The 20,109-nt window shown below is 43.1% G+C and overlaps 4 protein-coding genes across 13 annotated transcripts; 3 read left to right on the forward strand and 1 right to left on the reverse strand.

Annotated features, from left to right (window-relative positions):
* The first annotated feature begins 254 nt into the window (after positions 1-254).
* On the forward strand, positions 255-1,202 carry LOC112882649. The gene is made up of 3 exons (XM_025947744.1): positions 255-460; positions 561-631; positions 907-1,202. Exons 1-3 carry the CDS (start codon positions 376-378, stop codon positions 1,030-1,032), a joined length of 282 nt encoding a protein of 93 aa, XP_025803529.1. The 5' UTR covers positions 255-375; the 3' UTR covers positions 1,033-1,202.
* A 3,191-nt stretch (positions 1,203-4,393) lies between these two features.
* Positions 4,394-8,962, forward strand: LOC112883087 (E3 ubiquitin-protein ligase MARCH7). Of its 2 annotated transcripts, none has more exons than XM_025948314.1 (9): positions 4,394-4,545; positions 5,223-5,293; positions 5,389-5,752; positions 7,116-7,187; positions 7,277-7,341; positions 7,493-7,643; positions 7,740-7,817; positions 7,911-8,000; positions 8,435-8,962. In XM_025948314.1, the coding sequence occupies exons 3-9, from the start codon at positions 5,495-5,497 to the stop codon at positions 8,558-8,560; spliced, it is 840 nt and encodes a 279-aa protein (XP_025804099.1). In that variant the 5' UTR covers positions 4,394-4,545; positions 5,223-5,293; positions 5,389-5,494; the 3' UTR covers positions 8,561-8,962. The 2 variants fall into 2 exon arrangements, with proteins under 2 accessions (XP_025804099.1, XP_025804100.1); XM_025948315.1 differs by having other exon boundaries at positions 7,541-7,643.
* A 2,168-nt stretch (positions 8,963-11,130) lies between these two features.
* On the forward strand, positions 11,131-15,553 carry LOC112879680 (pentatricopeptide repeat-containing protein At2g36730-like). 9 transcript variants are annotated; one of them, XR_003226137.1, is made up of 6 exons: positions 11,131-12,894; positions 13,069-13,113; positions 13,759-13,820; positions 13,906-13,970; positions 14,100-14,607; positions 15,039-15,553. XR_003226137.1 is itself a non-coding variant. In XM_025944044.1 (2 exons), exon 1 carries the CDS (start codon positions 11,261-11,263, stop codon positions 12,863-12,865), a length of 1,605 nt encoding a protein of 534 aa, XP_025799829.1. In that variant the 5' UTR covers positions 11,131-11,260; the 3' UTR covers positions 12,866-12,894; positions 13,077-13,183. The 9 variants fall into 9 exon arrangements, 1 of the variants encoding a protein (XP_025799829.1); XR_003226135.1 differs by having other exon boundaries at positions 13,077-13,113; XR_003226136.1 differs by lacking the exon at positions 13,069-13,113 and having other exon boundaries at positions 14,100-14,259; positions 14,357-14,607.
* Positions 15,554-18,654: 3,101 nt separating this feature from the next.
* Positions 18,655-20,035, reverse strand: LOC112881081. The gene is made up of 3 exons (XM_025945785.1): positions 19,949-20,035; positions 18,845-19,784; positions 18,655-18,758 (listed from the first exon to the last, which is right to left on the reverse strand). The coding sequence occupies exons 1-2, from the start codon at positions 20,033-20,035 to the stop codon at positions 19,284-19,286; spliced, it is 588 nt and encodes a 195-aa protein (XP_025801570.1). The 3' UTR covers positions 18,655-18,758; positions 18,845-19,283.
* Between the last annotated feature and the right edge of the window lie 74 nt (positions 20,036-20,109).

Below are 20,109 nucleotides of genomic sequence, written 5' to 3' on the forward strand. Positions count from 1 at the left end.
GCTCTCCTCACTCGACAAATGGCGTGGTATATCAGGATAATCGCCAAGTAGACCAAGATGAGTAGCGATATGGACTAATAGGAGCACTTCAACGCTTAGTGGGAGGGGAGAAACTAAAGGAAGCAAAAGAAGTTGGGCCAGTGTCCAATTCCACTGAACACCGATCAGACTTTGCCAATTCTGTTACCTTTTTTACTTTGGTCGTCCCTAAACGAATGATCTAGGTTGCATAACATGCGCAATAAAAAGGGGTCCAGGGCATTGCCATTCGCCAAGGAGAGTGCAGGGCACATGAAGGCAACAGACGAGCGAGATTCCATTATCCATTGAGAGCTTGAGAGATAGTACTGCGCTGCTGAAGAGGTCACGGCGGCAATGGAGAGGGCACCGGCTCTGTGTCTTCTGATCACCTTGCTGGCATTCTACCTCTTGGTTCCCTCCAGTGCTGTACCTCTCCCAAGTGAGTTCACACATCTCTCGACTCCGCATGCTTCGACTCCTTCTGTGGCTTTGCTGTGACACCACGTGATCAGACCATTCGTTTCCGTGGCTTGCTGCAGGACTGCAAAAGATGCCCATGCAAGAGGCTGGCCCGATGCCATCGGTGAAAGGCAGCACTCTAGAGCCAAAGGTACGTACCATAGTCCTGTCAACCTGGCCTTCCTTTCAGCAAATCTTCTTGACCCATTTTCGCCTTGTAACTGCATCTTCACCGCTCAGAAAGAAAGCTAAACCTGACGGCCTGCTTTCAACTTAACGCTAGAAGTTCGGACGGTGTAAACGAAGCCTTAATTTCAAACTTTATCTGCTCTTGCTTATACTAGATTCTAATCTTACTATGCTTCACTTTGTTTTACTTTCAAGAAGACGTGGTCATTTCTCATGCATCGTCGTCTCTCTCATCAGATGGAAATGAAGAGGTTTGTGCCGGAGGATGACGAGTCCGTAATCTCCGAGAGGATGGCCTTCGAGACTCAGGACTACGGTCCCCCGGGGCCCAACAACCACCACAAGCCACCCGGTTGGAGATGATGCTGTTGCCTTGTTGGCTGATGCTCAAGAAACGTGATGTTTTTTTTAAAAAAAGAAATGTGATGTTTGGTGTGGTTAATTATTACAATACAATTAATCAATATAGATAGTTGTGTGGTTAACGGTGTATGAAAAGTTTGTGATTAAAAATAATCATACCATGTTTGGAATACGTGAATTTTCAGAATTTTGGTCAATTATTAAGATATTGTACAAATTTTGCTTTCCAGTTCTAACAACGAGCCTCATGTTGATATATATATATATATATATATATTGCATTTTTAAAAAGAAAATTTTGCGATTTGCACTTGTAAAGCCTATAGTATGGCCCACACGACTCCTGTTTGGCCTGTTTGCGGATATGGAGATGGTAGAGTTTGGTCTGGGTTCGAGCCCGACCAGACTGTTCAATGCCATACTTCCCGCTGCGGCCAAGCTGGTGCCTGGTGGGGAACTTGGTGCTCGGCAAGTGGGTGCACGGGCACGGCGACTGGACATGACGCTTTGAATTGGCACGGTGGCCACAAATATGTACGCCAAACTAAATGCAGCGCCGTGAGCCATGCACCATGTGCAGAGGCGGAGTCAGAAAGGCTGCCCAACCCGAAGTTTAACCGATGGACAAATGCTAGATTGATCAAAATTATGCTAAATAATATTGCTTTAGGCCTAATTAATATAGAGATTAATATGGAATAAATCGGGCTGGGTCCGTGCTCCTAGCACGGACCCTGACTCCGCCCCTGCTTGTTTGGGAGGATGACGCCACGTAATGTCTTGATGACATCCATGGAGTGGAAAGATATATTAGTAGATTTTTCGGTTATTCATAGAATGGTACGGCATGTGATGCACCGAAGCTGTCCGACATGATGAACATGATCAAGGATGCACATGTTTCGCGGATCCAGTCATGCGGCCATTCTGGTGTGGTCGGTCGGTCGATAAGAGCTGTCGATTCCTCCATGAAATGCAACATGTCATGGGTCTCTATGAAGCTCATGCCTTGATTAGATATGGACATGCCGATCAATCAAAAGGCTGACACAGTTGTCGGGAGGAATACATCTTTTTTATATAATTGTCTAGAGGAATATATTTACACGATGAGCCGTGAGAGTTTGCCGGATGCACAACTCTAATATTTGCTTTGATATCGTTGACAAGGTGTAGAAGAGGTCGCCGGAGCTAGCTGGAGCGGGGGGGGGGGGGGGGGGGGGGGGAGGGGGGCTAAAACCCCCTTAATGTAACGGAAACATCAAACTATTAATTATATATGTTACATACAGAAAATAGTTAGTACATTGAAAATTCATACAATTTTATAGTAAAGTGTTGTGGTGGCTGATAGACGATTTGTTTGTACAAGTATGTTAATAGAGGCAAAAAAAATTCATTAACTTAATAACGCCAAGTTCCATAATTTAGTTAAGTTCTAACAAGACATATGCATATGGAAAATATGTGATAAGAAACACTTTGTTAAAGGAGCACCATGCTGGATAACGTGAAGTGAGCACAGTGAGGGTGGTATAGCGTCTCATTCAAAGTATCTCTATACAACCATGCATACATACGCGGTACCTAATGATTCTGATTCCAAACCTACTTTTAGATGATTTGAATGAGCTGATCTAATTATAAACATCGACAAAAACCATCTATATAAATTTATGCTAATTTCAAACTTTAAATTAATTCTCATAACAGTCTAATATAGCAAAGTGAACAGCGGCGAGACTCAAATTACACGGACGCTACCACAGATGACCTGTGTAGTGCTAAGGAACGAGCCTAGGTGCAAAAGCATGTTCGTCGCGAAATAGAAGCATAAAAGAAAAAAAGGAAAACAACATGGCCATCCTCAATCATGAATCTAGGGTTGACATTATTAAAAAGCAATATAGCTTAGAAATATTTGAATGAGAAAATTACAAAACCACCTCATACCACTTGGAGTTCGGTATTCATCCCATAAGTCACTTTCCTGCAAATGCCCACTCTCACCCAATTTTATTGCAAAACTATCATAATGTGCAAATGCATACCCCCTACTCAAGTATACTTTTCAGAGTATAATCTTGACACTATTGTGATTCAATCAAAATAGTTGCGAATGGGAATTCAAATGTTGTTGCATCAAGTTTTAAATTTGTAAAATATTAAAAATCACTAATAAACTTAATTTAATTACTTGAACAGCCTTGATTCAGCTAGCTGGGTCTTTCACGTATCTACATCTGCCCATCAAGTGCCCACCAGGAAGTTTTTGCAATAAAATCAAGTAGGAGTAGATATTTGCAAAAAAAAAATTACAGGAAATCTCAAACTTCAACGGAGATATAAGGTGTTTCTATAATCTCCTCTATATAAATCATCAAAGAAACATATATTTTAGACTAACTTGTCCTTTTAGTTATGACTTTTTTCGGCCGGCCATGCGTTTGCGTTATTGCATGACAGTGTAAATTTGTTATTCATCCCACGTGCAATGTTTACCGTAGTGGGCCAATGGGCACATGCAAGAAATTTTAAAACTTTAAAAGTTGTAGTTCTTAAACTATCCATCAAAATCAAATTCTGATTGCACAATCGTATCTCTTTTGAAGAGATCTTCAAAACAAGGCCCTATATTCGACAATATTTTTTAAAGATACATAAATTGTTTTATGTATAATAAAAAAATACTAAATAAATTAGTTAAAATGCTCAACTGATAAGCTAAAATTGACTATTATTGATCATGCAATAAACATTCATCTACCCAACAACGTTGTTTACCATCATCCACTAATCACACCAAATACTAATCACACCAAACATTCTATCTTTACAATATGAACACCAATATCCACTTAATTGAACTCAGGCGTGTGAAACAACATTCTGTAAAGCTATAAGCAATTTTTGCAAATATCATCAGCAATTTCTGCTCTCTTTTACCCCCTCACATGTATGCACACACCCACCAGATAACCGAGAGTAAAGTTAAAGTTTGCATATTTATTTTGTGTTGCTTTGTTGTGTGGATTGTGCAGAAATTTGTTAGAAAAGAAAATCTAAATATGTAAAATTTATCTCCTTTCTAAAACTAAACTAGATAAAAAATAGAATGTTTGTGCGACCCACCAAAATTACAGCCAGCACTACGTTCGCCGTATTCTTAAGTACAGCTTATTATCGATATAAGCTGGGAAGGGCATCCTATATTGGATTAAAATAGTCTGGCCAGTGAATTATTATGATCTGGCCTCTTGTTTTAGTTTACGCCCTCTTGTTTTAGTTTACGCTGGATTATTTTTTGTAACTGAGAAAAATGATTATGAAAAGGAAAGGAAAATCGGCCATAAGCTCCCGAGCGCGTCGCCGCCTGTTGCGTTCGCCCCTCCTTTTACTTTCGCCCATGCGCACCGCTCTCTCCCGTGGCCTTCCTTTTCCTGGCGGCGACAGAGCGGCGCCGTCCTTCACCGGGTCTTCGTCGGTCCCTTCGCCGGCGACGAGCACCCACCAGTATGCACTCCCCTTCTCTTCCGTTCCTCCTGTGCGAAACCGAACACGCGAACCCTAACCTAAGCTATTTGTGTTCGGATCTGACCCAATTACAAAATTTTACGTGTATTATGCCAACTGACTTCGGATGTTTTGCAAAATTATCGGGCGCACCCATGTTCTATACTGGTTCAGCCCCTGCCTGCCAAGTTTTGGGCTGATTAATTCTTTTGGTTGCAGAGGTTGCTTGTGTTGCACTTGCAGTATTATTCAGTTTATCCTGTTGGTAGCTTGTATTGGGAATTTTATCTTGAGCTATTAGGACAGGCAAATTATCAAACCTACGAATGTGCATTTTGGATAAAATTTATTATTGTAGTATCTGTTCCTTCTGTTTATTACCAATTTGTGGATCTGTGGATGCAATTGTGAGGGACATCTCAGATGCTAGATTGGCATTCTTTGTGGAAGCAAACTTATTGCTTGGAAATGTACAGGTTGAAGTAACTGTTTCATTTGCAAAGGAAATGCATAATTGTTTTGTGGGAGAAACATTACTGTTTCTGTGTTTCAGAACAAATTCTTTATTCATATCCGTTGGACTTGTCTCATCTCTGCTGTTTTAGTGTTCAAATGCCTTCAGTGTTCAAGAAAAAATGTTTATGAAATTGTTTTGTGATATATAATATATTGGGCAGATAAGGTGGAGCTCAGATCATTGGTGTCTCTTTTATCTTTCACCAAGGACTCTGGTGCCTCATTTTGCGAGGTTAGATAGGTTTCTTCAGCTGCTTCAATTATTCTATATGTGTTTCTAATTAATCATCGCATCGGCTGACTGTTCTTTTCTCTTTTCTTTTTCAGCGGAACAATAAGCTTGGTCTAGCAAATAGATTATGAGCTCTTTGCTGATCTAATAGCATTTCTACAAGAATTCTTTTACTCGAAGGTTTATTAGTTGTTTGCAACAATGAAGGATCATCTATTGCTCAATGTTGATGACCTAAGCATTCCTGAGCCCAATGAGGTCACTAGGGCATTAAAGAACACATCATCTGGGGGAGCCTTTGCACGCCCACCCTCCATGGCTCATGCCGTTTTAGCAATGGGAGAAAGCATGGCTTCGGAAGAAGAACCTCTTCTACAGATGGTGGAGTGTCGCATTTGTCAGGAGGAGGATAGTATTAAAAATCTAGAGAGTCCATGCGCTTGCACTGGCAGTCTAAAGGTTCGCATTACTCCACTCCTCCTCTTCTTCTTCAGATTATTATGGATAGATATTTTTATACTCCATATCTAATTATTATTTGAAGTGTTAAATGTTTTGTCATGGATATAGTTTATATGGCCCTGTAGCCAAGCATGTGTGACATGGGAGGTAGGAATTTATCCTTATATAGATGCAGTTTCTTACTTGTAAGAAACCGATCTCTAGATTAAAGAACTTATCCATCTAATGTCATCTCTAAATCCTAATCCTAGGGCATCCGTGAACAGTACCATGGTCATTGTTTGCATGAAATAGTCTCACAAGTAATCTGGCCCTAGCATAGCCTGGGGCTGCTCCATGTCATAGCTCTAACGAGATGCACATACCATGTTTCTCATTCTATCCTCTAGACCTAAAACATTCTACTCCCTAGAGCTACAATCAGTTAGTCACTCAGCTATACCATCCATCATGTCCTCAATGGTATATTTCTGTTTTGGCATTAATATGTAGTAGATCGGAGCCTTTTGATATTCTGTCGTGGCTTAGTATGGGGTCTTCTCTTTCCTATCTTTATTCATTTGTGCATTGAATTTAAGAAATGACAGTTCTGCTTGGCATCGATAATTGTTAAATATCTACTGAATATAGATTGATTAGGTCTCAGTTCATACAAAATAGATTGGATCTAATCTTATATAGTGGACCCTGTAGGTAGGAACTAAAAAAAGTATCATAAGCAATATCTAGGCACATAAGATGATTGTAGTTCAAGGCATTTTGTCAATCTCATAATTTTACCATATGAGAAAATGGCAATTGCTGAATGAAATGTGTTCCATTTCAATGCGTCAAGCAGGCAGCAATATGCCAATATTGCACTTTGCAAGAAGCCACCAGCCAAGGAATAAAAACTTATTTCTATAGAAGAAAATGGCAATTGATTATATGTTGATAGCATATTAAAATAGTCAACCTGAAAATACCCAAACGTTGACCTAAATATAATTTTTCTGTTATAATAGAGCTTTATCTCGAGTTATGAGCAGTACTCCATGGGATAAAGCTATTTTTATGATACGACTTTTGCAAGTATTTAACAAGCAGTATGCGGGGTAGACTAAGTGTGAAGTAATAAGTGTTAATTTGATCTTTGAATCACCTCCCAGTAAATAGGGCACACTTGTTCTTTCATCTAGCTGAATAGGTTTTAATTTCGAGTTGATTCCTTTTGTCATGCTTCCCAGATTTGTTTTGGAAAAGAAAATATTTGAAACTGTGTTTCTTATGTGTGCATTATCATGCATTTTTTTATGTGATTGTGATCTACAGCATTGGCCGTAGATACTCTTCTAACATGTTTTTAGTTTGTGCTATGCAGTATGCTCATCGGGCTTGTGTGCAGCGATGGTGCAATGAGAAAGGAGATGTAACATGTGAAATATGTCATGAGGTGATTTATGCCATGAACAAAGAATTGTGATTTCATTTTTCACAGATGACAGTTACCCTGAATTGTGTTGGAAAAATACCTGTCTGCAGCCTTACGAACATGGGTACACTGCACCTCCCAGAGCTCATCCTGATGAAACTACCATTGATATAAGGTAGGGCATAATGCTTGTTTTCATTCATAACATGGATGCTAGAGTATTTTTAACTTCTTAGGTTGTTCTTTCACATTTTCTGATGGTTTGTTTTGCAATATATTTTCATCTAACTGCTTTTTATCACTTCTCATTTCTTTGTGATTTATAGTGGCGGCTGGACCATTACTGGTACGGCATTTGACTTGCGTGATCCTAGAATCCTTGCAGTGGCACAAAACCATATCCTGGAAGCTGAATATGATGATTATTCTGCCACGAATGCCAGCACTGCTGCCTTTTGCCGCTCCGCTGCTCTTGTTGTGAGTAACCACAAAACAGAATTATTATGTTGTTGCTAGGTAAAACAGGATGGCTTTTATATACACGTAACATCCTATTTACCCTTTTATGTTCAGTTAATGGCTCTCTTATTGTTGAGACACGCACTGACTCTAACTGATGAAGATGATGATGATACTTCTGCAGTATTTTCAGTAAGTGAAGGAACCATCTTGAGAATATACTGTTAACATCCTATGCTTGGATGTTACCATTCACACTTGGTAATGATGGTTCATAATTGACAGCTTTTTCTATTGCGCGCTGCCGGTTTCCTGCTACCATTCTACATTATGGCATGGGCAATTAGTATCTTGCAGCGCCGCAGACAGAGACAGGTCAGTATGCAATTTCTAATATGAATATCTGCATCTTTCTTTTCTTATAATTTTTAAAAATATTTTGAACACCTTGTAACTCATTCACCACCATACTCCAAATATATCGAAGTTGAGTTGACCCTGTAGTTAATGAATTGTTTGAAACTTTGAATTTGAGTAGTTCATGATCATGAACTAAGCTATGCAACTCATCTATTAACTTGATTACTTCTCAGTAATGGCCTAAACATGGTTGAAACTTGTGTTTGGCTTGTGACAGTGCAATCGAATATGTTGGAAACAGATTTGATGAAAATTCAGTTTTAGAATGAAAATCTTCACAATCTTGGTCTATCATGCCTCCTTGTTACCATTATTTGGTTACTTGCGACATCTAGTGTTGCTCAAGGGCCTTCTGTAAATCCCTAACTGCATTGTGTGTCTGTGTTCAGGAGGCAGCTGCTCTAGCTGCAACGGAGGTGGCATTCATCCTGCAGTCGGGGCAAGGGAGGGGAATGCATTTCACCATTGCACCAGACTCCCCTGCCACACCTCAGCATGAACCACCACACCCTTAATGATATCTATGAAGGAGTGGCTGGCTGTGGCAATGGTCGCAGCGACCGCAGATTGCTTACTTGCACCGGATCCCCCAAGGATTCATTTATCGTGGTTGCAGTCTAGTGCAGAACCAGATAATTTCCACCAGAAGTTTCATTGCATATCAGTGTACTGAGTGCAAAGATGCATGTTCGTGCTTTGGATTTCGCTAGTGCGTTTTGCATGTTGGCTGGGAAGTAACGGGGTGTATATAACTTAACAGAGATATCGGGGGCCTGATTGCCCCAATTGTCAAAGTTTGAAAAACGGCACTTTCTGAGGCGTGTGTTTGATGTGATCTCTACATATGGCTTCCGAGTCAGCCAGATCATGTCCTGACGAATTCTAACCCTGTTGATGTATAAATATATGCGCGATAATCCTGTCCAGCTCTGAGAATCCTGTACTATATTCTGTCGATGTAGAAATGTTTACAGTAATATTCCAGTGATAGCGGGGCTTCTCATCTTACGCGACTTCGCTGTTTTCTCCAGGCCCACCTGCGTTAACGGTTAACCGCACAAGACTACAGCCCACATGAAACAGATAGCTGCTTTAACATTTCTTCAAACTGCAAAGGAAAACAAACTCCATACGGCTTGCACAAGTCTTATGATTTTTATTTATCGGGCCCCAAGTGAAAGAGCTGCTCCCTTCGTCTACAAGGGGGTTCTACAAGAGACACACAAGTTTCAACTACTATTCGATGCATATGCATCGACTCAGCCAGTACTGAATGCTGAAAATATAAACAAGATAGGTGGAATAGCCCCATTACCGTCAACCACTATGAATGCTGAAAATGTAAACAAAGTATGTGGAATAGCCCTATTTTCGTCCTCGAACATAAGGGATGAGATTGAGTCTTGGGGGAAGTTCAGGGATGCAAAATGTTTACCCCGCCAACAAGATATACCGGCAAAATAACTGACACAATACGAAGCCTCCTTGTCATTGCTCTAGCAAGTCATAAAGTCACCCTTTACCACTTTTGTCATTGTGAGCTGTGACTTGGTCCCTTGGAGCTGCTAAAATACTGACTCTTCTTGTGAAACTTATCAACCTGCCAAAACACCTCAATTGTCATGTGTAATTATGCACCACAGTTCATATTATGAGATAACACCGCAGAGCAAAGAAAATTGCATACGCAAATCAGCAAAACCGAAATATAGTGTGCCCATGCGAATGGTGCCTTTAGGGACTTGTCCCTCCATATAGTTTTACAAGGGAAGCCCATGTGAACATACACGATGACTTGAAGTCGATTCAGATTCAATTAAAGCCAAAATGAACATGTAAAATGGAAAAGCCTAATTTAAAGTTTCCCCAGATACTCCCTCTATCAAGAAATATAAAGGATTCTGAGTTTGGCCCAAGTCAAATTATTTTAAGTTCGACCAAGTTTATATAAAAGAACAATAATATTTATGGTATCAAATGGAATAATGAGACTCACTGTGAATTATATTCTTATAGTTACTTCTTTGATGTGGTAGATGCTATTATTCTTCTCTACAAACTTGATCAAACTTAGAATAGTTTGACTTAGAATAAACTTAGGATCTCTTATATTTTAGGATGGACGGAATGCCAATTTGGATGGATAATCAACCCTACATATAATATACAACCAAACTACATAGAACGCTAGAATAATGGCGCACCTTACGTGTGCCAAATAGCCCTCTTAATTGGGATATATTAGCTAGTCATATTATATGAAGCAAACATATATATAATTTAGTAGTATATATTTTCTTTGATGGGACTTTTCTGAAATGGTGTGTGTGAATCATTTGTTGAACTGAAAATGAATGGGTTTCAAAATGTTTTTTTTCCAAACACTTTATTTATTAGCTATTCATGGAGTGATATTGCAGTTAGTTAAAAAAAGTGTATCAAAGGAAGTGGCTTCATGTTCAAGGAGTTAATGTACAAAACAATGAAGAAAGGAGCTGAGTAGAGAGACACATCGCGTTATAAAGATTAAAAGACTATACACATTAGTTAAATGGTAATAGAAGAATATGTGACCAAGGTCTAACTAAAGTTCAAATATTACCTGAAATACCAATGAGAATGACCATGGAACTCATTTTGGTCTTGTTTGTTGATTGTCACAGGGCAACAAATGCGTCATTGGAACCAACAATGAATTAATAGGTTTCATATGTAAATAACTGAAGCATATTTATGTGACCGTTATGAAAAAATGCATATTTTAATGTAACAAAAAATAAAAAAATAATCATTATGAGGTTTGTGATAAGCTTAATGTTTATTATGGTCTTATAAGGTTTGTGATGGGTTTTCAAAAACTTATTAGAAAATTATATGTACTGATTACAATCTTGGGTCCCAGCTCCATGGGCTCCGGCGGTCGCACTGCCTCCCCCCGAGCCGGCCCTGGTCTGGAAGCCGGAGGCAAACGCACTGGCATATGGGTCGTGTGGGCTGAGCGAATTGGGCTAATTCAAGCCCAACTCGTGGTATCTTCCAAGCCCGTTGCCCGGCGACCCGTCCATCCCAACCCGCGCGCCGCCACGCTCTCGATCCGCCGCTCGCGTCGCGGCGTCGCGGCGTCGGCGGAAGGCGGCGTTGCGGAGATGTCAAGAGCAGCAGAGGGCATGCTGCTGCGCACCACTTGATCGGCCTGTCGGTGGATCCAGAGGCCAATGCTTGGCGCCGCAGCGACATTGGCAGGTGAGACTGTGAGAAGCAAGCAGTGCACTGTCCTTGCGCGGGGCAGGAGGGCGCTCCATGGCATGGCCACGCCCCCGGCCGCCGTTCGCGCCCTCATCGCCGCCGCGACCACCTTCCGGAACCTCCGGCAGATCCACGGCCACCTCCTCACCTCCGGCCGCGTTGACTCCCTCGGTCCCGCCCTCCTCCGCCGCATCATTTCGCTGCCCTCCCCGCACCTCCACCTCCCCTTCGCTCACCGGCTCCTCCTCTCCGTACCATCCCCGCCGCTCGACCTCTTCAACCTCCTCCTGCCCCCCATCGCATCCTCGACCGACCCATCCGCCGGGGCCTGCCTCTTCGTCCGCCTCCGCCGCGGCGGCCTGCGCCCCGACTCGCACACGCTCCCGCACGTCCTCAAGGCTCTCGCGCGCCTCGCGCCGGCCTCCCTCCCGCTCGTCGCCTGCACCCACGTGGAGGCCATCAAGAGCGGCCTCGCGCACGCCGTGGTGTACGTACCGAACGCCCTCATGGCCGCGTACTCTGCCTGCGGCCACCTCGGGCGCGCCATGCAGGTGTTCGACGAAATGACACGCCGGACTGTGGTGTCGTGGAACACTGCTCTCACCGCCTGCGCGGACAACGACCGCCACAACCGGTGCGCCGGGATGTTTACAGAGATGGTGGAGGCTGGATTCGAGCCTGATCATGCAACGTTCGTGGTCATGCTCTCCGCTGCTGCCGAGCTGGGGAACTTGGCGCTCGGCAAGTGGGCGCACGGGCAGGTCGTTGCCCGGAGACTTGACATGACGCTTCAGCTTGGCACCGCGACAGTGAATATGTATGCCAAGTGTGGCGCAGTAAGTTATGCGTCCCGCTTGTTTGGGAGGATGAAAATAAGAAATGTCTGGACATGGAGTGCGATGATCGTGGGGTTTTCGCAGAATGGGATGGCACAGGAGGCGCTAGAGCTGTTTTATAAGATGAAGGATGCATCTATCATCCCCAACTATGTCACGTTCCTTGGGCTGCTTTGTGCATGCAGTCATGCTGGGCTGGTTGACGAGGGCCGCCAATTCTTCCATGAAATGCAGCATGTCTATGGAATCAAGCCGATGATGACACACTACAGTGCCATGGTGGATATCCTGGGACGCAGTGGCCGCCTCCAGGAAGCGTATGACTTTGTTATGGACATGCCAGTCAAGCCTGACCCAGTTGTCTGGAGGACATTGCTGAGCGCCTGCCAGCTTCACAGCTCCAAGGACTGCATAGACATTGTTGACAAGGTGCAGAAGAGGCTGCTGGAGCTGGAGCCCCGAAGAAGCGGGAATTACGTGATGGTTGCAAACATATACTCTGACATTGGGTCATGGGATAAGGCGGCCATGACAAGGAGGGTGATGAGGGAAGGGAGGATGAAAAAGATGGCAGGGGAGAGCTGCATTGAGATCGGGGGGCAGATTCAGCGGTTCATCTCCGGGGATGATTCTTGCCCTGGATTTGACGGTGCGTCCAGGATTCTTCATGAGCTGAACAACATCATGAGAAAATGGGAACCTGTGGACAAAATTTTGCTTGCTGATGCTGACATTTGAGGACAGTGTATGTCGAGCAAACCGTTTAGGTTGGTGCCACATTTCTTTCTGGTTCATTTTGCTGTGTAAAGGCTGCGCTTCTGTTTTTTTTTTCAATGGCTAGTTCTGTTTTGGCATTAATATGTAGTTGATGTGGGTCTTGTGGAACTCTAATTTTGCCTTTTTTTGTGTGTGTGTGAATACTAATCTTATGTATTGGAAAGTATCACAGGCAATATCTAGGGACACAAGATGATTGCTACGTAAAGGTATTTGGCCAGCAATATGTGTACAATTTAATAATTTTACTACCTGAAAAAAATGCCCGTTGCTGAATGAATGTGTGACATTTCAACGTGCCAAGATAATATATTCTTTCATCCCAACAGCAATATGCCAACAGCATTTCGCAAGAAGCTACAAGCCAAGTCAATAAAAAATATTTTTCATATAAGAGAAGGTTAATTTGATGATATGTTGTGAGCACATTTCAAACATGCCAACGCAAAAATACAAATATCCTATTATAAACCTAAATACAAATATCCTATTATTGTAAAATCTTATCTTCAGTTATGGGCAATACTCCATGGGATAAAGCTAATGATGTGACTAACTGCAAATATTTAACTAGCACGTATGTAAATTAGACCGAACAACAAGTACCAGTGTTAATCGGATATGTCAATCACCTCCTAGCAAATTGGGCACACCTGTTATTTATTCCATTTGAATAGGTTTAAATTTCGAGTTGATTGCTTTTTGTCATGCTTCCCAGATTTGTTTTGGAAACAAAAATATTTGAAATTGCGTTCCTTATGCACTGCATGAGGCTCATGCATTTACATGTGATTATTTTTAAGATCGTTTTCCGCAGATACTCTTCTAAAATGCTTTTAGTTTGTGCTATGCAGTATGTCCATTGTACAATGATGCTGCAATGAGAAAGGAGATGTAACATGTGAAATGTCATGAGGTGATTTTATGCATGAATAAAGAATTGTGATCCCATTTTCACAGATGACAATTACTAAATTGTATTGAAAAATACATGTCTGCAGCCTTATGAATATGGGTACACTGGACCTCCCGGAGCTCATCCTGATGAAACTACTATTGATATGAGGTAGGGCATAATGCTTGTTTTCATACATAACTTGGATGCTAGAGTACTATTTTAATCTTCTTAAGCTGTTCTGTTACATATTTTCTTTTGTAATATATTTTCATCTAACTGCTCATAATCACGTCACAGTTCTTTGTGATTCATAGTGGTGACTGGACCATTACTGGTACTGGATTTGACTTGCGTGATCCAAGGGTCCTTGCAGTGTCACAAAACCATATCATGGTAGCTGAATATGAGGATTATTTTGCCACGAATGCCTGCACTGCTGCCTTTTGCCGCTCTTGTTGTGAGTAACTACAGATCAGATGTATTTATATTGTTGCTACTTAAATCAACAGGGCTTTCTTTAATATGTAACATCATGTATGCCTCTTCATGCTCAGTTAATGGATCTTTTAGTCTTGAGACACGCTCTGATGATACTTCTGCTATGTTTTCAGTAAGGGAAGTAGATAACCATCTTGGAAATATTCTGTTAGCATCCTATGTAAGAAGTTGCCATTAACACTTGGTATTGGTGGTTTGCGATTGACAGCCTTTTTCTATTGCTTGCTGCTGGTTTCCTGCTACTATTCTAGTATTCCAAGTGATGGTTTGGGTAATCAGTATCCTGCAGCACCATAGACTGAGGCAGGTCAGCTTGTCATTTCTAATATGAATATCCTCATCTTTCTTTTCTTATGTCTTTAACATATGTCGGGAGCACCTTGCAACTTATTCACTGCCTTGTTCCTAAGATACTGAGACGGAGCTGACCTGTTTAGTAGTTTGTGACTTCCGACTTGTTTGAATTTGGGTTGCTGCGTTCGTTGCGAAAATCAAGATCAGGATCTAAGTTATGTAACGCTTACTCCTCAGTGATGGTCCGAACATGGTTGACACTTACAGTTGGCCGTGTGCTGTGCATAACCGTGCAATTGAATATGTTGGAAACTGATTCATGAGAATTCAGTTTAGCAGGAAAATTTGCACGAGGCACGACTTTGTCACTGTTGCTTGGCCACATGCCGTGCAGCATCTAGTGTGGCTGTACTGCCTTTTGTACATCCCTAAAACTGTGTTCAGGACGCTGCTGCTCTAGCTGCAACGGTGGTGGCATTCTTCCAGCGGTCGGGGCAAGAAGGGGAGTGCCTTTCACCATCGAGAGCACCGGATTCCCCTGCCAGGCTGCCACACCTCAGCACGAAGGCCGCAGCCTTGATTGTATGCCTGTGGCCGCATTTGCAGCAGCCGCATGTCGCTTATCTGCATGGGTTTAGCGAGGATTTATGGCTTCTGTCAAGTGCAGGACCAGATGACTTTGTGCCTAAATTTTTCGTCTAATCAGTTGTACCAATTGTAAAGATGCGTGGGATCCCGCCCAGCTATGCTACGGATTTCGCTATTGCGTTGTGGGTGTCGTGTCGGCAGGGAGTAGCGAGGTGTCTAGAACATTTTTATTTTGAGAAAGAGAGGTGTCTAGAACTTGACACATATATCTGGGTCATGTGCTTCCCTAAGCCCCTAATTGTCAAACGCAGAGCATGTGCACATGGATAGTAACCCTATATCATTAAACGATCTGTTGCTCTATTTTTTTTTGAAATAAAGGGCAGGAGTGCTGCCATGTCATTTAAGAAGTAGTAGCAAGCAGATTACAACATGTTCTTGATTACATAATAAACTAGTAAACTCTCGAACTCACTTTGGAACAACGATAAGCTCAATTGAAGCAACATTAAGGTACAACTGGTCCTCCACCAGCACGGACCCTGAGCTCCCCTTCATGCCGTATGAGCTGCCAAACCTGCGCTGGGTCCGCTTCTTTCCCCTGAAATATCCTTCACTTTGAAACGATCTGTTGCTCTAGGGAGCTCGAACTAAAGCTTGCCGATGTAGGCCTTCTCCAGCTAATGTTTCAAGGCATGTTTCAATGTAGCGGACCGTGCCAGCGCCCCAGATCCTAGTGCGACTCCACTGTTTCTTTCCAGCTTCATCTAGGACTAGTAGCGGGTTACAAGAGATACACGTACACTTTCAACAACACCTCGATGCACATGCATCAACCAGCATCGGCTCAATCACAACTGAATGCTGTAAACATAGGCAGCACTGGCAAAATAACTCGCCGTTGCTCTAGCAAGTCATGAAACTTTCTCACTGCGAGCCGTGACCTTAGAGTTCCTTTACCACCTTTGTCATCTCGAGCTGCGACTTGAATCCCTTGGAGGTCCGAAAATGCTGCTCTTTTCGTGACACTAATCAACCTAGCAGAACAAAAAGCAAATTTCTAAATTTCAATTGTCAAAGTGTAACCATGCACCATGATCGATATAACAAAACATCACAGAACAAAGAAAATTAAATGTGCAAATCAGCAAAAGCGAAAACAAACTTTTTTTTTGCTTGTTTGTTCCTATTGTGACTTGCCCTCCATAGTTTTACAGGAAACTGCACATGCACATACTCCGAGGGAACTGAAAGTCTGATTCAGATTTAAATAATACCAAAAGGAACATGGAAACAGGGAGGTCTGATAAATTTCTCTAGTGCCGATTTGGATGGATCATCACCTCCCCTACCACACCTGATTTTTTCCAAAGCTTATGCATTGGAGCAAGTTACAGAAGTTATGATTGGAAGCTTTAGAAGCACAGGTTTATACAACCAAACTGCACAAAATATTTCCCATAAATTAACTAATTCAATCTAATACAGAAAAACTGCTGGTCAGCATGTCAATGGAAACTCTATGCTCAATGCATCCAAACTCCAAAGCCCAACAACTACATATGCCCAAACTGCTGGGCAGCATGTCAATGACAGGAAACTGCTGGCCTAACAACTACATCCTGGAACTCAACCCCACCAAGCATGGAACAGGGCCATACCAAAGTTCTTTAAGGCCCTGTTCTATGTTTAATTTGGGATCCTGCCACAAAATGCTTAACTAACAAACTAAAAAACATTTTATTTGGTGTTATGGTCATCATGCATTTTTTTTACTTACTAGGACTGACTTTATGCAAAAAAAATCCCAATTTTATTAGTAATATATCAAACAGATGTCATAAATTGAATGGGGTGTCAAGTTCAACATAGCAGGAAGGACCCTGACTAAACAGCATAGAGCGCAAGCTAGGGTAGAAGAAAACTGTTTGCTTGACGTTGAAAAAGGGAAGCACAAAAATGATGGAATCCTTTGTTTCGTTGTTAGTAGATGTTACATTAGGGGGACTTGGGACTGTTAGCTATAAAGGAGAATAGTAATTGCCTAATTGGAGTTACTTTTTGCACAACAGAGAAGTATTTTCTGAGTCCCTATAAACTACAGTAGTAAAGATATTTAGGAGGGTTTGGGTGTTTAGACGACAAAACATATGTATGTTTAATCTCGTTATCTTGCATGTGTGTAGGTGCTAAAGTTGAACAAGCAAAACATACGATGAAGTACAACTCCTCAAAAGGAAATAAAAAAGCGGTGATTGAAATTTACTCGAATAGTAGACTTTTATTTTATTTTTGAGTATGAAATCCCGTACTATTAAGAGAAACTTTAATATGCAGGTTTTGACTTAGAACCAGGAATACTTGTAAGCCATAAAAAATATTTCAAAATGATATTTTAAGAGTGTCTCTGCCAAAACCGGAGTCTCCGGGTCTCTGTCCGGAATGTGCGGGAACAATGTCCGGAGTATCCGGATACATACCCGGAGTATCCGGGTACTCTTTCGCCAACGGCTATTTTTTTGAATGAGGGTATAAATACCCCCAATACACCTTCAACCAGGGGGCTCTTGTCAAATTTTTCAAACTGAACAGTTTCACAAGCCTTTCAAGAGCTCTATCACTCCCTCTCTTCCTTTCTTGAGAGAATTCCTTGAGGGAAAGTGAGAGTGTTGCAAGAGAAGAAATCCGTGCTAGTGAGCTGCCATTCCATCGTTTGAGCACTTAGTCTTCATCAAGCTGGTGGATTCAAGTTTGTTACAATAGGAGCTTTGAGCTCCTAAACGGCTAGGCGTGCTCGCAAATGCTCAGCTGAAGTTGTGAGCATCACGGGAAGTTTGTAATCATCTTTTCTCTTGGAGGAACTCATAGTAAGTGACCTTGGGCTTGAGCGTTGGTCTCGTCCTTGGGTGAGGAGCATAAGAGTTCTTAAGCACCGTCTCTTGAACTCTTCCTCAACGGAGACGTAGCTCCTTTGGGAGTAAATTTCGGAAAATAAATCTCTATTTCTCCATATGTTCTTTACTTAAACTTTTTTCTATTTACTTGTGAGACTAACTTTCTAGAGTTTGAGCTTGATCTACTTATTTACAAGCTTCTAGCTTGAACCAGCTTGTGAGAAATGCTTAGAAGGAACGTCTGGTATTGGCAAATTTACTCGATCTAAATTTTCTACACCTGTACTTTATTGTTTGTCTTTCAACTTTCATATCCAGATATTCCGGATATAATATTCAAAAAATTCGGACCTCAAGTCTAGAGTATCTGGACATTTGGGTTAAAGTTGCATATTAGCCTATTTACCCTCCTCTAGACGTCTTGAGGTCCTTTCAAGTAGCACTTGTGCAGACGAGATTAGAGAGAGAGTTTGAGACAGAGTTGTCGAAAGTAAATGGAAAAGCTTCCAGGCCAAAGGACAAGGTCTTAGGCATTAATTACTGAAACACCGCTCAGACTACACCTGCCAATGTATGGCCCTGGCTTGGAACTTGACTTCGCAGTCTTGAGTTTTGAGTTTTTTCAACAGCTTCTTCCATGATCTAGGTAAGCAGCGGTATTCATGAAACATAAGTCCCCAACCTACAGTAAGAGAAAGCAGTTCAGTTAGAATATTAGAGTTACACACAAACAATGGAATTGACAATAACTAAGGTCCAAGAGCCTACCAACAACGATGGTTGCAAAAGGTGAATAAATGATCTACAAGCGTGAAGGGCCGAACAGAGGGCTGGACCCTCTTTCTGTAGTCATGGATGATGGACAACGTCGATAATAGCTCACATGCGCTGCTGCTGACAGAGTACATAACCACGGGGTAGAGGTCTTCAGACTCGAAGTAAATGGCGTTGCTGGTGATGGAAGGCAGATTGTTCTGAGACACACAGAGGCATCGGTCGCGGCTGAGAAAAAAGCCTGCAAACTGGCAAGGTTTATATCTCTCGATGTAATTGTCAAAGTGAAAATGATGGAGGACAAGTATCAAGCGCGCGGCGGATTCCACGAGGAAGAATGCGTGCGTTCGAGGGATGCTGAATGTGTTCGGGATACGAGCAACACAAGGATTCGAACATCGAGGATAGATTTGCAGAACCTGCCTCTCGTTGCTCATGACGCCGTAGATACGGCCATGGAAGGGCATGGCTGAGGCAAGCACAAGGTTGTGGTGCACGATATACCAGCAGGGGAAGCTAGGCTCGGCGACGACCATGCGACGACGGCGATGGAATCGGGGGAGTCCTGGGACGCGCACACGGCGGCTCTCATCCAGGCGCGGGACTGCTGCTCCTTGACCATGTAGTTGAAGATGGCGGCGATCGGCGGGAGGTCGACGGCGACGCGGGTGAAGGGGTGCGGGACGCGGTCGGCGGTGGTTTCCTTGTTGATCAGGATGACGAGGCCATCCGTAAAGCCGACGATGCGGTGGCCCTGGAGCTCCGGCAAGCGGACGCGGAGGCACCTGCCGGTGGCGGCGTGGAATAAGGCGACCTCGCACGCGTCTGCCGGGCGCACGCCGTCGCCGTCGCAGAGCGCGACCCAGCCGCGCGGGCGGAGGCGGGGGTCGCGGAGGGTCGGGTCGCGCGGGCTGGGCGCGGACGCGCGCCAGCGCTGCCGCGGAAGGAGATGTTTGGAGTGCCGCCTAACCCGTCATGCGTGCCTAACCTGTGGCGCTCAAAACGGCCGCTACACCAGTGGCGGAAAGAGCGTAGCGCGTCGTGGCGGGTTAGGCGGCACTCCAAAACTCCATGGTCCACCACATCAGCAGCCAGTACCCGTGCCCCGACATGGCTCAGTAGGTCGGGGAGGAGCGAAGGCCAGTCCCTCCTCTCCATCGCCGCCGCCTTCGAACGCTTCGCCATCTACGAGTGCGGAGAGGGGCGGCCGGCCGGATTGTGAACAGAAAGAACGTTTAGTCGATGACGGAATGGGAGAG

Source organism: Panicum hallii, chromosome 2 (genome assembly GCF_002211085.1).
Source record: "Panicum hallii strain FIL2 chromosome 2, PHallii_v3.1, whole genome shotgun sequence".
NCBI lineage: Eukaryota > Viridiplantae > Streptophyta > Magnoliopsida > Poales > Poaceae > Panicum > Panicum hallii.

Coding starts and splice junctions, on each gene's coding strand:
- LOC112879680 (XM_025944044.1), top strand. CDS start 11,261: ATGCTTGGCGCCGCAGCGACATTGGCAGGTGAGACTGTGAGAAGCAAG.
- LOC112882649 (XM_025947744.1), top strand. CDS start 376: ATGGAGAGGGCACCGGCTCTGTGTCTTCTGATCACCTTGCTGGCATTC. Junction 461..560: donor CAGTGCTGTACCTCTCCCAA/GTGAGTTCACAC, acceptor GGCTTGCTGCAG/GACTGCAAAAGATGCCCATG. Junction 632..906: donor GCAGCACTCTAGAGCCAAAG/GTACGTACCATA, acceptor CTCTCTCATCAG/ATGGAAATGAAGAGGTTTGT.
- LOC112883087 (XM_025948314.1), top strand. CDS start 5,495: ATGAAGGATCATCTATTGCTCAATGTTGATGACCTAAGCATTCCTGAG. Junction 7,188..7,276: donor CATGTGAAATATGTCATGAG/GTGATTTATGCC, acceptor ACCTGTCTGCAG/CCTTACGAACATGGGTACAC. Junction 7,342..7,492: donor GAAACTACCATTGATATAAG/GTAGGGCATAAT, acceptor TGTGATTTATAG/TGGCGGCTGGACCATTACTG.
- LOC112881081 (XM_025945785.1), bottom strand. CDS start 20,035: ATGGCGAAGCGTTCGAAGGCGGCGGCGATGGAGAGGAGGGACTGGCCT. Junction 19,785..19,948: donor TGAGCCATGTCGGGGCACGG/GTACTGGCTGCT, acceptor CTTCCGCGGCAG/CGCTGGCGCGCGTCCGCGCC.